The 18596-nt window shown below is 41.0% G+C and overlaps 1 protein-coding gene across 1 annotated transcript in view; it reads left to right on the forward strand.

Moving 5' to 3' along the window:
* LOC139614050 (transcription regulator protein BACH2-like) overlaps window positions 1-17985 on the forward strand; it is a 50383-nt gene extending 32398 nt beyond the window's left edge. Inside the window, exons 4-5 of the mRNA XM_071471146.1 lie at window positions 9961-10167; window positions 11082-17985. Of these exons, the coding sequence (XP_071327247.1) occupies window positions 9961-10167; window positions 11082-11519 (645 nt within the window). The 3' untranslated portion in view covers window positions 11520-17985. The remainder of the gene's footprint in view (window positions 1-9960; window positions 10168-11081) is intronic.
* The last annotated feature ends 611 nt before the right edge of the window (window positions 17986-18596 follow it).

Consider the following 18596-nt stretch of genomic DNA (forward strand, 5'->3'; position numbering starts at 1 on the left):
TACACATATTGGACCTGACACCACAGACCCAGCCCATTTATTCCAGGTCCTGTTCTCCTAATAACTATGAATATATGCATAATGTCAAGTCGGTTTTTATTTGTATAGGTCCAACTAACAACAGAAGTTATCTCAAGGCATCTTTTAAAGATAGAGCAGGTCTAGACCTTCTCTTTATAGAATTATTTACATTAGTTTATTAGTTATTATTATTATTAGTTCCTAAACAAAGGTGCTGTGTAGAGCTGATGTTGACCAACTATAATCCACCTCTGACATTTCACATATGTTCCATCATCCTGCTGTTATTATATCCTGAATACTTAATGTGTTCACTGAACTCATCCTGCTCCAGTCAGCCTGCTTGTCTTTGCTAACACATGTTAGTTAGTTACTACAAAGTAAAGACAATCAGAGTTCATCGTTAAAATGATGTTAAACAGATAAACATACAGATATTTGAACTCTGGCTCATTGTGGAGCTTTAGGCTACTTTCCTCTGAGACTCTGCTCCATGTTGACATGACTACATCACACTCATGCTGCAGGTCTCCTGTTCTACCACATCCCAAAGGGGGTCTACTGGATCCAGGTCTGAGACTAAACTGGACTCACCGTCATGTTGATGAAACCAGTTTGTGACATGGAGCATTATCCTGCAGGAAGTAGCCGTTAGAAGATGGTGAACTGTGTCCAAGAAGTGTAGAGAACATGATGGTCCTGACAAAATCTCACAGCAGGGTGATGTGACCTGTCTGCTGACATTGTACTACAACACACACCACACTCCAGCACAAATGCACTGCAGCTGTGTTAGAGATGCACCGTTCTCCCAGGGCAGTGTGACACTGTGAAGAGCTGCTGCTGTGAGCACAGTTTTGTAGAGAAGAATTTTGTTGGAGACTGTTGTGTGTAGTTTTGTTTTAATTGAGTGTGTACATGTATCTACATCACATATCACTCCTCTTTATGTTTTTGTGTGTGTGCATGTGTGTGTGTATGTGTGGTCTGTCCCACTTCTTTTCCCTGACCCAGTTGTCTCACCCATAGAGTGGACACACACACACACACACACACACACACACACACACACACACACACACACACACACACACACACACACACAGGGTGCCCTGCAGGCAGGTGGAAGGTGTCCTGTCCACGTTCCCTCCACCATCTGCTGTTCCTGACCCCAGATCTGACCACTCCAATTAGGCCAGCCTGTTAAACCACCCACCCCACCCCCTACCCCCTCCACTCAACTCTGCATTTTTGCAGTTTTTCTTTTTTACTCCTTATTCAAGTATTATTGAAGTAGTAGGAAGTATTTACTGCATTCATATTAATATTTCTTAAATATTTCCTGATCAGCTGTTGATCCCTGCTGGGAGATTTGGTCATTGCAGCAAAACTGAGTAAACTCTAAACAGAGCACCAAAACAAAAATCAATCAGTTGTGCAGCTGAGATTTAAGTTAAAGTAGCAAAGAAAGACACAGGTACAAATTCCTTTAGAAAAGACACCATTTAACCCCACCTACGTATTTGTTCAAAGCCTGGATGCAGGTTGTAATAAAAACACTACATATATTCCCAATATAGTCGACTGACATGTGAAGCAAACTCTGAGTTTGTACAGATCACAGACTGTAAATAAGGATGGGTGGAGCCTCTGTGATGTCACCCTCAGGTTTCTGAAGTTCACAGTGAGCTACTGTGCCGTCGCCATCTTGGTAGTGCCTGACCCCGCCCCTAACTCCTTGCTGATGCAGAAGTTGATATGAAGAGACCAAAGAGACCAAAACCGTTTTTGTACCAGGCTGTAATCCTGTTTATTTCTGCTGTAAAGTTGGACATTTTAACATGGGAGTCGATGGGGACTGACTCACTGTTGGAGCCAGACTCTAGTGGTCATTAGAGGAACTGCAGCTTTTATCTCTTCACTCTTGATGCTTCATGTTTCAGATCTTGAGTTTGAGACCTGGTGCAGATACAATTCAATTCAATTCAATTTAATTCTATTCAATTCAATTCAATTCAGTTTTATTTGTATAGCGCCAAATCATAATATACATTATCTCAAGGCACTTTACAGGGTAAGGTCAAGACCTTACTTTGTTACAGAGAAAAACCCAGCAGTTCCCACAAAGAGCAAGAGGAGGAGGAGGAAAAACTCCCTTTTAACAGGAAGAAACCTCCAACAGAACCGGGCTCAGGGTGGGCGGCCGTCTGCCTCGACCGGTTGGGTTTAGGAGGAGGAGAGAGGAGAAAAGAGAGAGAGAGAGACCAGGAACAGCTGTGTAGGTAATGGTGTTATCAATAATAATGACAGATAACAGTGGTTAATAGTAATGATGAGTAGTGGTGGATCTGGATCCTGCTGCTCCAGAGGCAGAAATACCTGCAGAATGAGGACAGAGAGAGGGAGAGAGAGGAGAAGCACATACTACGGGAGAGAAAAAAAAAACAAAGTTAATGGCATAAAGTAATCGAGAGAGAGAGAGGGAGAGAGAGAGAGAGCGCCCAGTGAATCATGGGAATCTCCCAGTAGTCTAGCTCTATAGCAGCATAACTAAGGGATGGGTCAGGACATACCCGAGCCAACCCTAACTATAAGCTTTACTAAACAGGACAGTTTTAAGCCTGATCTCAAAGGTAGAGAGGGTGTCTGCCTCCTGAACCCACACTGGGAGCTGGTTCCACAGGAGAGGAGCCTGATAGCTGAAGGCTCTGCCCCCCATTCTACTCTTACAAACTCTGGGAACCACATGTAGACCTGCATTTAGAGAGCGAAGTGTCCTATTGGGAAAATAGGGAAGTATAAGCTCTCCAAGGTACGATGGTGCCTGATCATTAATGGCTTTGTAGGTGAGGAGGAGGATTTTAAATTCTATCCTGGATTTTACAGGGAGCCAATGCAGAGAAGCTAACACAGGAGAGAAGTGATCTCGTTTCCTAGTTCCTGTCAGTACTCGTGCTGCTGCATTTTGGATCAATTGGAGGCTTTTTACTGAATTTTTGGGACATCCTGACAATAAACAGTTACAGTAGTCCAGTCTTGAGGTAACAAATGCATGAACTAGCTTTTCAGCTTCCTTTAGACAAAGAATGGGTCTGATTTTTGCAATATTGCGCAGGTGGAAGAAGGCTGTCCTAGAGACTTGCTTTATATGTGAAGTAAAAGACAAGTCCTGGTCAAAAGTGACACCAAGGTTTCTGGCTGTAGCACTGGAGACCAAGGTGATGTCATCCAGAGTCAGTATATTATCACATAGTGTATCTCTGAGGTGTTTTGGGCCAATTACAATAACTTCAGTTTTGTCTGAATTTAAGAGTAAGAGATTACTGGACATCCAGGTTTTTATGTCCTTAAGACACACCTGAAGCTTGGCTACCTGGTTAGTCTCACCTGGCTTCATGGATAAGTACAGCTGGGTGTCATCTGCGTAACAATGGAAATTTATCTCCTAATAATGTTTCCCAGAGGAAGCATATATAGAGTGAAAAGTATTGGTCCTAGCACAGAACCTTGTGGAACTCCATGACTGACTTTAGTGATGATAGAAGAGTCATTATTAACATGAACAAACTGGAGTCTAATATGACTTAAACCAGCTTAGTGCGGTTCCTTTAATGCTGACCATATGCTCTAGTCTCTGTAATAGAATCTTATGATCGATGTTGTCAAATGCAGCACTAAGATCTAGCAGGACAAATATAGAGACAAGTCCATTGTCTGAGGCTATGAGGAGATCATTGGTAACCTTAACCAGAGCTGTTTCTGTGCTGTGATAGACTCTAAAACCTGACTGGAAATCTTCAAACAAACCATTTCTGTTCAGATAGTCACATAACTGGTTTGCAACGACCTTCTCAAGGATTTTGGAAATAAAGGGGAGGTTGGATATAGGTCTATAATTGGCTAAAACATCTGGATCAAGAGTAGGCTTTTTAAGTAGAGGTTTAATTACTGCAACTTTAAAAGCCTGCGGTGCATAACCAGTTGATAAAGATAAGTTAATCAGACTTGATATAGAGGTGTCGATTAAAGGAAAAACTTCTTTGAACAGCCTTGTTGGAACAGGGTCTAGAAGACAAGTCGATGGTTTAGATGAAGAAACTGTTGAAGCGAGCTCAGAGAGATGTACAGGAGAGAAACAGTCAAAATATAAACCAGTTACAGTGGACTCTGAGGCTGCTGAACTGGACAGTACATCTGTCCAGTTCAGAGCTGTGGCTGTCTTTCAGCCTGGCTACAGTGCTGAACAGAAACCTGGGATTATTCTTGTTTTCTTCTATCAATGATGAATAATAGGATGTTCTAGCTTTACGGAGACTTTTTTTATACGCCAATAGGCTGTCTGTCCAAGCCTTTAGAGATTCATCCAGGTTAGTAGAACCCCACCTTCTTTCTAGCTTCCTTGAATTTTGCTTTAAAGCTCGTGTTTCTGAGTTTCTGAGTTGCACGCAGTGAGGCTACAGTACTGTCAACAAGATCATCAACCTGTGTGGATGTGAAGTTAAGAAAGCTGTTCCCTACTGTATTGATACATGGCAGTACTGATGGGATTCTTTCTTTAAATTTGCTAATGCTATTGTCAGAGAGACACCTGCTGTAATGGACTTTTTTCCCAGATGCTGTGTAGTCCTGACTGAAAACTCAAATGTGAACAGAAAATGGTCAGATAAAAGAGGGTTTCTGGGAAATACTGTTAGATATTCAATGTCAATCCCATAAGTCAGAACCAGATCAAGGGTATGGTTAAAAGAGTGAGTGGGTTCATTAACATGCTGAGAGAAGCCAATTGAGTCTAATAATGAATTAAATGCAATACTCAGGCTGTCACTTTCAACATCTACATGAATGTTAAAATCACCCACCATGATAACTTTATCTGTGCTGAGAACTAACTCAGATAAAAACTCTGAGAACTCAGATAAGAACTCAGAGTAAGGGGCAGGTGGACGATATACAGTAACTAGTAGGACTGGTTTTTGTGTTTTCCAGTTTGGGTGAGACAGACTAAGAATAAGGCTTTCAAATGAATTATGATTAACCTTAGGCTTAGGATTTATTAATAAACTGGAGTGATAAATGGCTGCCCATCCCTCCTCCTCGGCCTGTGCTTCGAGGGATATGAACATTAACATGAGTGGGGGGTGTTGATTCATTCAAACTAACATATTCATCCTGCTGCAGCCAGGTTTCAGTCAGACAGAGCAGATCTACATGATGATCAGTTATCAGATCATTGACTAGTAGAGATTTAGATGAGAGTGATCTGATATTCAATAATCCACATTTAATTTTCCTGTCATTTGGTTCTGGAATAACAGTTGTGTTAATTTTTATTAGGTTTTCATGTCTAACTCCTCCTCTGTTCACTTTTGATTTATTACATTTAAATTTAGGCGGTCGGGGGACAGACACAGTTTTTCGTGGGTTGAATGGCAGCGACTGCTCTAAGAAGCGCAGAGAAGAGTGTAAGACTGCGACTCTGCCTCCTGGTCTCAGCTCTGGATTGTCATGGCTTTGGCTTTCTAATAAACTCAGTTAGATTTCTAGATATGAGAGGAGCTCCTTCCAGCATGGGATGTAAGCCGTCTCGTCTATTCAGACCAGGTCTTCCCCAGAAAGTCTGCCAGTTATCAACAAAGCCCACATCGTTAGCGGAACACCATGTGTGTTGGATGTCATGCTGTTAGTAATACTGAATGAAACCGATGTGTTATCTGTTAAGAGACAATGAAAACAGAAACTTCTGCTCCTGGCTCACATGCATGTGTCGGCATGTGTCACCTGTACTGGCATAAAGCTTCATCTTGTGTAGCTATGTTGGTAGAGTTAGTAGAGTTATCCGTGTTGGGAATAGTTTGACACAGTGGATGATGTCAGTGCTGAAGTATTCCCAGAGTTTAACCCTGTGGCCATAACACAGTCATGACTGCGGCGTAACTGTCATTGTTGTCTTTGTCCGTCTCATAGACTGATCTCAGAACTGATGCAGTTACATCATGTGGCTCTAATCCTCTTCTGCAGGTTCAGACTATACGATAATGCTGCAGTTTTAACAGCAGTCAACATCTTTATTTTACATGCACACCAATCAGCCATAACATTATGATCACCCACCTAATATTGAGTAGTTCCCCCATTTGTCGCCAAAACAGCCCTGACCTGTCGAGACATGGACTCCACTAGACCTCTGAAGGTCTGCTGTGGTATCTGGCACCAAGCTGTCAGCAGCAGATCCTTTAAGTCCTGTAAGTCGCGAGGTGGAGCCTCCATGGATCAGACTTGTTTTTCTAGCATATCCCACAGATGCTCTGCTGGATTGAGATCTGGAGAATTTGGAGGCCAAGTCAACACCTCAAATTCGTCGTTGTGTCTCTCACACATCCTTGAACCATTTTTGCAGAGTGGCAGGGCACATTATCCAGCTGAAAGAGGCTACTGCCATCAGGGAATACTGTTTCCATGCAGGGGTGGACTTCATCAGCAGCAATGTTTAGGTAGGTGGTACCTGTCAAAGTAACATCCACTTGTAACATCCGGCTTGCCCTCTTCCCATAGTGCATCCTGGTCCCATGTCTTCCCCAGGTGAGCAACACACAAGCCCCCGGCCATACACATGATGTAAAAGAAAATGAGATTCATCAGACCAGGCCACCTTCTTCCATTGCTTTGTGGTTCTGATGCTCTCATGCCCATTGTAGGTGCTTTTGGAAGCAGACACAGGTCAGCATGGGCACCCTGACCGGTCCGTGGCTATGCAGCAAACTGCGATGCACTGTGTGTTCTGACACCTTTCTGTCGGAACCAGCATTACGTTTTTCAGCAATTTGAGCTACAGTAGCTCTTCCATTGGATTGGACATTACGGTCAGCCTTCGCTCCCCACATCGTCAGTGAGCCTTGGTCACCCATGACCCTGTCACTGGTTCACCAGTTTTCCTTCCTTGGACCACTTTTGGCAGGTCCTGACCACTGCAGACTGGGAACATCCTGCAAGAGCTGCAGTTTTGGTGATGCTCTGACCCATTCGTCTAGCTGTCACAGTTTGGCCCTCATCAAAGTTGCTCAAATCCTTACACTTGCCCATTGTTCTTCTTCCAATACTTCAACTTCAAGGACAAAACGTTCACTCGCTGTGCCATTGTAATGAGATCCATCCATCCATTATCTATACCGCTTATCCGAACCGGGTCGCAAGGTCACTGGAGCCAGTGCTAGCTGACATTGGGTGAGGGCGGGGTACACCTTGGACAGGTTATCAGTCTTTCACAGGACTGACATTTAGAGACAAACAACCCTTCACTCTCACATTCACACCTACAGGCAATTTAGCGTCACTAATTAACCTAACGTGCATATCTTTGGACTGTGGGAGGAAACCGGAGAACCTGAAGGGAACCCATGCAGAGAGAACATGCAAACTCCACACAGAAAGTCTTCAGGACCGGGGTTCAAACCCAGAACCTTTTTGCTGTGAGACAACACCACTAACCACTGTGGCGCCATGCTGCCCCATTGTAACAAGTAATAAATGTTGTTCACCTCACCTGTCAGTGGTCATAATGTTATGGCTGATCAGTGTAGTGTGTTATTCTTTTGGGTTCACACCTTTGTGAACGTTGATGGGAACATGTTAAATATGTTTTTGTTCTAACACCATCAAGTGATGGAGCGAACGTCTCAGAGGAAACACTCCGTTTTAAAAATGGAAACCAGAGCACCAGAGAGAGACAGAGATTGGTCGAGGGATTTATGACCATCCACGGCTTCACTTTGTCATTCCAACCTTATTATGTGACTGCTGAGAGAGTCAGGGAGCTATATATAGATGTCTATAGAGTAAAGGACACCCCCCCCCCCTTATCCCTTTACTCTGTGAGTGATGTCATTGCTGTATACTGGCATCTCACGCTGAACACTGCTGGTATGATGAGCCTGTATCATCTGATGCAACGTAACATGGAGGGAACACAGAGTAACAGCGGTCAACACACACAAACTCAAGACTGCCTACAAGATTTAAAAATCAGAATTTATCTTCAGGGGTCACAGCTACACAGTGAATAACACACACACACACACACAGTGCATTGACAAGACAAACTGTGAGGGAAGCAAGATGACAAAGAAAGGGTCAAACAAATGAGCTAATTGTAGTGAATGGCTGCATTAATGGATTTATACAGAAGGATTTAAAATATCAATAAATGTTTACATAAGTTAATGCATGAACGAGGGCCAAATAGATCTGCAGATAATATAGAACCCATGAAAGAAACACTAATCACACACATTTCAACAGAGAAATAACAAGTAAGACAGAAACTGTTGACACACGTCTTATGTCTTACACGTTTTAGATTAAAATAAGCTGCAGACTGAGACAAAGAGCTCGTCCTGTGTTCTCTTTGTGTCAGAGCTGTGGGAGCGATCAGCTGCTCAACACTGACACCTGCTGGACGTTACACCACATTTCTCTCCATGTGCCAGCTAATGTAGAATATTACCCACGGCTCAACTTGGGCTTCTAATAATTTTTGATTTGCACCTTTACAACAAAGAGCATTGCCCTGTCATCTCTGATTGATGTTCAGTTTAACACATATTTATGATATTATATTATAGTGTAATCTGTACACACTGAAGATTGGGAGTCAAAGAAAAGTGGTGACAGTCCTCTCTCTGTGGGTGTTTCTCTCAGCCTGCTCAGACATCTAGAGTATATCTAAAATGTAACATCTCCTCACAGTCCAGCACAAATATCAGAATATACAACATTATCGTGGGGGTGGGATTTATATGTCACATGCCAAGGTAGAATGCACAGTAAGCAATGCAGTGAAATGAGGGTCAGACTCAGCAGCAGTGCAGACTGTGCAACACTGCAAAAAAAAAGCATATTGCAGGAAATAGTGTGATATCTGATATTATTGAAACAAAAACAAAGCTGATGTTGCAGCACTTTCCCATGAGCAGGGAGGGTATCTTAATTTTTGGTTTATGTATGACCTGTATACAAGAAGCTACTTGCAATAAACTCAACTGAGCGGCAGTTTTAATCATTTCATATCACATGTTGTCAGTGTGATAATTGTAAGATACATTTCTCCATAGTGTAGCTTTGCTGTAGTTCAGCTTCTTCCAGTGTGAAGTGATGGGTAGTTTGCAGCTCTGGTTGATGCAGCCTGGTGAGTGTAGCACATTTCTCCTTTTCCTCATGGATCGGAAACCAAGGATACTTCCTGTAGTTTTTTTATTGTGGAAGTTAATTCTTGACCTTAAAAACAGATGAGACAAAAGAATCATAATCAACATCAACTCATTAGCTTTCAACCACATGTCATAGTCTTGTCAGCATCTCCACTGCTGACAGGAGGAGACTGAGCAGGCTGATCAGGAAGGCCAGCTATGTTCTGGGATGCCCCTTGGACTCAGTGGAGGTAGTGGGCGACAGGAGAATGTGGCGAAGCTATCATCCCTGTTGGAGAACACCTCCCACCCCATGCAGGACACTCTGACAGCACTGAGCAGCTCCTTCAGTGACAGGCTGCTGCACCCACGGTGTGTGAAGGAGAGATACCGCAAGTCTTTCCTTCCAGCTGCTGTCAGACTTTACAACAAACACTGTGTTCAGTAACCACACACACACACACCAGAAACTGACAAGTCACCACCGTAACAACCTCATGCATTAGCTACTGTTGTTGTAAATATGTAATTTTTTGTATCTATATATTTAGTACATTATTATATTGTATATATTATTGCTGCTGTGACACTGTGAATTTCCCCACTGTGGGACTAATAAAGGCGATCTTATCTCATCTTATCTTTATTTGGTTGTCATGGAGTTGGTTCAGCTGTCATCACGTGACATACATGTGGAACTCTTTGATTTTAATAAATAATATTATAAAATGAACTAAAACCCCTGTGGTCCCTGTAGGTAAAGCTACCCTTCCCTGTGGACCAGATCACCAACCTGCCACGCAACGACTTCCAGATCCTCATCAAGATGCACAAACTGAGCTCGGAGCAGCTGGAGTTCATCCATGATGTCCGCCGCCGCAGCAAGAACCGCATCGCTGCACAGCGCTGCCGCAAGAGGAAGCTGGACTGCATCCAGAACTTGGAAGGCGAGATCCGCAAACTGGTGCGTTCATTTAACACACACATACACACACACACACACACACACACACACATATATATCTCAGGTGCTGTGCTACCATCTGGTGGCCATATTGAAGAACTGCAGTTCCTCACCCTCACTGTTAAACAGTAACTGATTGTTATTATCCAGTTCCCTTCACTGTGCTGAAGGTTTAAAGGCTCATTCAGTTTATTGTATTCTGGTCGTTTTGATTTTCTGCACAATTAGGAATTATTGTTTTAGATAATGTGGCTAATCTATTATAATCATTGGCTCCTGGACTTTGTTGTAATGTCATCATGTTCCCAGAGGACCATCTCATCATACCCAAGAGAAATGATGAGCAGAACTGTGAGAGTAGATCTGGAAATATTCTTTAAAGGAGAGCCCTTTAAAAACAAATCAACAGCGGCAGTTTTGAATCTGATGGTCCAATCAACATCACTTTGGTAGAGATATGTTGAGGTTCTGGAATAAAAGGAACCATGGTTATTGTCAGAGAAAGGTGAAACTAATTGCATAGGTTAGGGATCCTTTGCTGTAATTGTTAAGAGTTCAGATTAAGGAACAATTACAGTCTCCAGAAAGTCTAAACTATAGTGTTCCAACAAGAGTCATAGTTCACGCAGCTTGTTGTTTGTAAAATAATCCAGTTCAGTGCAGTTTGACTAACGGATCCATGAAGTTGAAGGCCTCTCAGGAACCAAATCACTGCTGTTGATAGTCAGAGGAAGGATTTTCCTGTGTCAACACTGTGACGTCACTGTGGTCTGAACACATGTGGCTCTTGAACAAATGACAGATGCTGTTTTGTATGGTGTAGCCAGTCTAGCTCGACCTGAGAAAGTGCTGTCTGATGAGTATGCAGTGTCTTCACCCTGCTGAACTGATGAAACTTTGTCTTATGAACCCAGATGTGTGAGAAGGAGAAGCTGCTGAGTGAGCGCAACCATCTGAAGGTTTGTATGTCGGAGCTGTGGCAGAACCTTTCCTTCCTCTCCCAGCAAGTGTGCAGGGAGGTGCAGGGCAGCCAGCCGCCCCCCGTCTCCGCCAGCATCGACCTCACGTCCGTTCCACCGTCGCCTTCCTCCGACGATGTCTTGTCCCAGCACAGGTCGCCCGTGTCACAGCAGAGCGAGGCGGCATGCCTGTCTGATGTGGGCCTCAGTCAGGGGGGGGGCAGCAGGCAGTGTAGGGTGGAGGTGTCAGATGTGGGGCAGGAGAACGCGGAGTCTCCACTGGTGCATGGATCCACTGAGGAAACATGTAGCCCCACTGTGACAGTGGATTTCTGTCAGGAAATGACTGAGAAGTGTACGACGGAGGAGCAGAAGAGACGAGACTGTACTTAGAGTCTGGTGGTGAACAGTTTGGTCTTTGACATACTCGTCTTGTCTATACATTGATATTTGAAGTATTTTTTTCTTTTTTTGTAAAGGATGACACAAGCGTTATCTTATCAGCAATACTGTTCAACAGCTATTTTTGGACTGGTTTAAACAGAAGCACTGGCAGCTTTCTCTCTCCCTCCCTCTCTCTCTATCATCCTGACTTCTTCTTCCTGTCAACTTCCCCCACTCTCTCGTGCATCACGGGAGGTTAAACTCAGGAATTCCACAGAATGTTCAGTAATTTCCCTGTTCACATGTACACACACTTTACTTTACAGTCCTGTCCAAGCTTGATAATTACTGCGGTGCACACACTTGATTTGCAGTAAATGTTTCATATTCGACGTCTACATCAGTTTTAATTTTCAACTCGTGTCACATCTGGTTGACTAAAGGAATAGTTCGACATTTTATTTGCTTTCTCTCTGAGAGTGAGATGAAGGAGATTGATACCAACCTCAAGTCTGTGAAGTTCAGAGTTGGACTTGGTTAGCTTGAACATGGTTAGCTTAGGTTGGTATAATGGCTGGAAGCAGCAACAGCTAGCCTGGTGAAAGAACCTGCCTGTAGACTTTAATGCAGAGATATACACAGTGTATTGTGTTTGTTTAATCCAAATATGAATAGAAATGTAATGGTTTGTGGTTCTCCATCCATGCGGCACCAGATACAGTTGGTCCAGGTTTTGGTTTTGGGCTCAAACTTAGCAACCTCACTTTGACAATAATGCAGTATTCACAGTATGTTAGCAGAGCTGGGAGAATGTTTGTGTTCAGGTATGATTCCAAGATGGTTAGCCGGAATATCAGCCTTGTGGTTGGGTCTGCATAGTCTGAACAGTATGACGAGAACATGGCATGAGATGCTTCTCCCACTGTTTGTTCACCTACTATGAGTTTGGTACATAATTATGTGTCTGTTTGTGTGCAGGTCAAACAAAAGAGATACAACATGTTCACATGTCAGATTTACAGGTGCTGTTACACATTGTTCTTCATCTGTGGTGACAGAGCTAGGTCACTAGCTGTTTCCCCCTGCTCTCACTCTTTATGCTAGGCTAGGCTAACCATGTCCAGACTCCATCTCTGTACTCAACACACATCCTCTCACCTCACTGTAATACAATTCCCAAAAAGTTGGACTAATCCTTTAAATTATTTAGAACATTGTACAACATCAGTCTCACCTTTTATGATATGGTCCCAAGTAATCAGTAATCAGTAATTGTTGAGTGAGACAGGACTTTAAAGTAAAATGTTACCAAAGGTTTGTATTTGTAAAATTTTACATTAGATGGAAATGCTCAAATGAATTCTCATTATGCAAAGTTTCATTTGAAAAACTTCACGTTTATTTTTTCTTGTTCTCAGATGGACGTTTCTACACGTTTCTCTTCTGCCTTTTTCATATCTGTGGTAAGAGAGAACACTACAGAACTGAAGCACTGCCCAGCACCTCCAAGAGGTGACGCCTGGCACTGAACATGAGCGAGCCTGTACACATAGATCACAGGACAACACCAGTGCCAGTTTACATTTCTCCAACCATTCTCCAAAGCATGCTGCAGTGGTTTGTCAAGTTACAGTTGTGGTGGTCAAACTGGGTGATGCTCCTAACAAATTATTTTATTAAAACTAACTGGTAGTGTAAGCTTTCTTGGAAGCTTCCAACCAGTCCTCTAACCAGTCCTCCACCCTAAACAACCTTTTACCCTCTGATACGACCCACAGCAGTGTCTCCTGAAATAGCGCCCCTACGGTGCCATTGGTTGTCATGGTTACAATAATAAACACACAGACTGTAGCAAGAGCGGCATACTAACCTTATTGCCATGGTTACTATAATAACCATCATGGCTTGGTTAGGTTCAGGAAAAGATGGTGATTTGGGTTAAAATAAGTACTTCCTCAACATTAGACGATCTTTGTTGTCATGGTTACAATAACAACAACAAATGGTCATGGATCATAGAAACAACATAAACTGCTACTTTCACATGGGAATCGAACACCGCTCTCCTGTGTCATATTCATCCATCCACCCCAACCTCCTCCTGAAGTGGACTTTGTTGCTCTATAAACTACGTCACCACACTTTTCCCTTTGCTCCTGTCATCATTACTACGACCACTAGATGTTGCAATGACAAAAAAATCTAACTATGGGTCATATTAACCTGCTGACGACCTATGGGCTTGTTTTTTGTTTTTTTTTTTACAGGAGGACGGTTGTGTATCATTATAGAGTGAAATGAATGGAAACTAATATCTGCCTGGAAGTAAAAAAACACTCAGAAATCTAGAACAATACTATGCTTTGGAAAATGAATGGTGGTAATGTAAAGTAAACATGATCCATTTTAAATGGGCTTAATTTTAAACATGCTGGTTTGGTAATTTAAACAACAGCTTAAACAAATCATAAGTGCTCTTTGTCACCCATTTATTTATTGTCTTAAAAGTAGTAAGAAGTTAGTGTTTACACTTATGGCAATCATGTATTTAGCTACATAGTATTATAGATAAGACAAACATCCCTACTGAAAGTATTTGGTTCAGTATGTTGGTGTGAGACACCTTCATTTTCAAATTCACAAATCATATGTAAATTTGTTCAAACACAAAGCAAAGCAATCAGTTCCTTCGTACAAATCATCAGAATCCCTCATACTGCGCTACATGAAGTTCAAAGCTCCAAACAAACACACTGGCTCATTATTGATTTAGAGAGATGCCAAATTCATCTGCTGTTGAAAAGTCGATAGCGAGGCACGTGGCAGGGGCGGATGCTGCCGCCACCGCTGCACAGCACTCGACTGCACCTTCAGCTTCACAGTGGAGCAGGTCAGGGTGGAGTCTTTTAGCACAGGGTGATCAAACTAGAATTTTAAACTGCAACTGACAATATTTCATTGCACTTGATTTTTCACAAAAAAAATAAAAAATTGGTTAATGACCCTTTACATACAGAGCTGCTATTTCCCTGTGTGATTTTTGTAAATGTAACAGGATATTGAAAAGCAGGTGGATCACTGGGTTCTGGCAGCTTGACTGTGCTGGTTTTAAAGAAGAATGAACTGATCTCACAGGACACAGTTAGCCAATGATAATCCAATTCGAATGTACTAAATGCTCAGAGTACACTGAAGAACACTGCTCAGCTGATTTTTAACACTTTCATTTCTTAATGTGAACTTGCTAATTTATTTATTTGGGCTCATGTTTGGGGTTGGTATTTGGGGTGGTGTGGTGGGGTGGGGTGGGGGGTGTAGAGGAAATTGCATAGATGTAAAATGTAGGTTGCTACCCTTGAATGGACTTGTTGATGGGTGTATTTTGTTATTGTTGACAATTTCATGAAAAAATAAGTCTTGATTTACAAGCCACACATGTACTTACTTTAGTTGTAATATTTTAACTTAAAGGGGAGTGAGTGTGTTTACAATTTTGTGTATTACCTGTTCTTCTTGTTTTGTAAAGATATGATTAAGACCTGATAATTAATTTGAATAGACAAGCTGATGAAGTTGATTTTTTTATATATATACATAAGTTAAAAAGTGTTGATGACTTTGGGAGAAAAATAGGAATCTGACAAGTGCAGCTACAATTTCTTGCCTTAGAGGTTACAGAGGCCAAACTATCCAGTAAAGGGACAAAGTACACTGCAGCTTTAAGAAACTGCGTCGCAACAGCGTCACAGACGTGGCCCAGTCTGGCCCCGGTTGTATTTGAGATGAAGCCTTTAGAGGGGAAGAGGAACATTGTGAGTTTTTGTTTCACCATTCACAAAGCTTCCTCTCATGAAATCAACAAAGTACATGTCCCCCTATGGAAATATGGAGGCCCAAAGTGGACAATATTGATTAAATAAATTACATGTTATGAAATACATAAATCATATATATCAGTATATAATCAGGCAACATATGTAATTTATTTAATTTATTTATTATTTAATTTTATTTAACATATGTGAGATAACCACACAGATTTTTAAAACTTAGTGTGAAATAAAAAAAGAAACATTTTGAAATAAAATCAGATTTCCTAATTACCTAACAAATAACATTTCAAAAATAATCATATAAGCTTTAAAAATGTATTGCATTATTTTAGTTTGATGGTTACATTATATATTTATTTATTTTAATATTGGCTGCTGTGGGTCTCCATATAGAAAATCCAGATACTCAGCTCGGTCAGCTTGGAGTATATAAAGAGGACCAACTGTTTAAAAGATAAAAATGTGTTGTAGTTAGAATTATGTTGTAATTAATCATTTGCATTCTGTAATTAAGATTAAAAAAAAGAAAGAAGCTTCACTTGAGTAAACATCAAAATGAGGCATCACATCATTTTAATCCGTTCAGTGCAAAACAATGCAGAAAATGTAGACTGAAGGAAATCTGATATCAAAACATCCATTTGCAGATGTTTGTTTGTGCTTTGTGCAGGACATAAGACATGAATAAATTCTGTGCCTCATTTTGGTTTTATCAAGAAAACACATTCCCTCCCTTTTCTCTTCATGCTAAAATGCAAATGAAATACACAAATACACACTGTTGTTTTAACGGAATGCTGCACGTCACAGATGTGAGAGAATTTAATGTACTGAAGTAGGTTGCTCTGCAGACAAGTCAGTCTACAACATGCACAATATTCCTCTGTTATGGGACAACATTAGTCCAAAGATGAACATTTCTGAGGAACAGTCACTCGTCATAATATTAAAGGAAAAATTCAAGCGTTTGGGGAAAAAGCAGAATTTAGGGACAAATTAGAAATCTGATATTAATATTGAAATTATGGCCTTTTCCCTCTTTCCTATACAGTACATACAAGAGTAACTTTATCCATATCTATCAGTATCAGTTGACCAGTTAGCATGGAGCATATGTAACACCAGTGCAGTTTTAAATTCAAAACGGTGATAATAGGATTTAAAAGATCACACTCATGTTTTGTTCTTGTCCAATGTCTGCAAATTCAATACACTTTTTATTGCTGCTAATCAGTCTTTATAGCTCACTCTAGATCTCTGAATTATGTTCAGATGGATTCATTTCATTTCAGTACGGTACAAAAATGTGCTTAAAACCCAACCGGACACTTCAAACTTGCTTTAGTTGGGTAATTATTGACATTATTGTTGTGTGGCAATGCAATGCAGAATGTTTAGATCGGCAAGTCAGTTTGGCCTCAGGCCAATTTTTTTCTAATCCATTAGATGGCTGCCAGAAGATAATCAAAGGCTCATTTAAGAAATTGATTGATAAAAATGCAACTGGAATTTGCTTTGTTACTGTTCACATGTGTGGCTGTGGCCACAGTCACATATTATATGTTTGACTGCCAACCACTGACTTAAGATAAATCTTCACTTACTACTGCATCACCGTGCCATAACACAAAACTCGACCATGTTCACAGTAACACAAAAAAGGTGTGAGTCTCTGCGAGTAGATTCACTCTGCTGAAAGAAAAGATCAACATGAAACTGTGTGGATGACATTCAGAAATCATCATCAGCAGTGAAAAAAAAAAAACACTGGTATGGTCCTTTAATTGCATTTTTGAAATTGTGTGTGGTTAGTATCATATTATGCTTGTAACAGGGGTTGTGAGCACTGAGACTCAGCATGTGTTCAAACTAGCAGGTGCTGCCTTCAGCTGATTCGAGGAAAATCCTCTTGAACCTCTGTAGAATATGATAAGAGCCACATCGTCTCTGTGCTGCCACAACAATATGACATCACATTAATCATATCAACAAACTTGGGACTGACCTACTCCTCCAGACAACTGAATAGTGGGAGATTTCTCAGTAGGATATTTGAGGTTCCAACTTTCCAACATCTCTGAATGCACTGTTAATCCAGGTCCCAGCGTCATGGTTTAAAGTTTGGGCAGTGGCTGTCAGGGAAACAATGTTATCGTCTTGGAATCAAACGCCTTCAATTTGCAATTACAGAACATGGTGGCAGATGAAAGGAAGCACTTATTTTATCTAGTCTGTTTACAGAAATTGTCAGGGCCACTTCTCACATTGTGATTGTGATTTAGTTTTTTTTAAACCTCTGTTGAACAGACTCTTAACACTTATCTACCTGGATGATTCTGTATACCTCTTTTTATGGGTAAGGACTGTATGATAGACACTTAGAAAGTTTCTGTGGCATTGTTTCTAACTTTTTACAGTGGTTACTTCATTGTATTTGTAGATTTTGGTGAGCCATTTTTCATGTGTTCTTTTTTGAGTACCTGCAACATGACTGTTATATGCAGATTCAGCATTTTTGATTTCCTTTTTTTAAATCTTTGAATGTTCAAATTACCTGTTTTCTTTAGATTCTCTTTGTAAATATTGTGCAACATGTCATGTTTTGTTTATTTGATATGAAAAATTAAAGGAAAAAAACAGCATTTTGTCGAGGCAATTTTTGTCGAGAAATAAAACAAAAAGCATGAGAAGTCTCTGGTTTGGTGTTGGTGTGTGGATTTTGATGAAATATCTGTTGAAAAAAATGTTGCTCTTTTGTTAAGAAGTATTTAATCTGAATATAATATAAAGTATAATAATTTCTTTTGAAATTACTGTATATAAATGACTATACACACACGTTCTAATCAAGTCTTTGACTTAGAAAATGTACTTTAAACTTATAAAGTCCATGTTACACAAGCAAACAGATGTGTGGAGAATGCTCCATAATCCAGTGTTGTCTCTGCAAAATCTTAAAAATTCAGCCAATACATGGAATAATGTCCACAGTGTTTAAAAAGATACAATCCTTTCCTGTTAGTGCCCACATGGAGGCGCTCTAAGGTGCTTCAAATCCAAAACATACTGGGCTTTGGCTGTCTCATCATTGCCGACTGGTTTTGGCCCCATGTGACTTGAACAGTGGATTAATGTTGATGGATGGCTCACTGATACAGTTTCTCCTGTTTGTGATCCAGCTGTGCCGTAGAACACAGCTCTGATGGACATGATGTTCACCTTGTCTCTTCACTTCTTCATGATGGAGGAGATA

Source organism: Trachinotus anak, unplaced genomic scaffold (genome assembly GCF_046630095.1).
Source record: "Trachinotus anak isolate AG129_WGS33_773 ecotype Australia unplaced genomic scaffold, CSIRO_AGI_Tana_v1 ptg000033l, whole genome shotgun sequence".
Taxonomy (NCBI): Eukaryota; Metazoa; Chordata; class Actinopteri; order Carangiformes; family Carangidae; genus Trachinotus; species Trachinotus anak.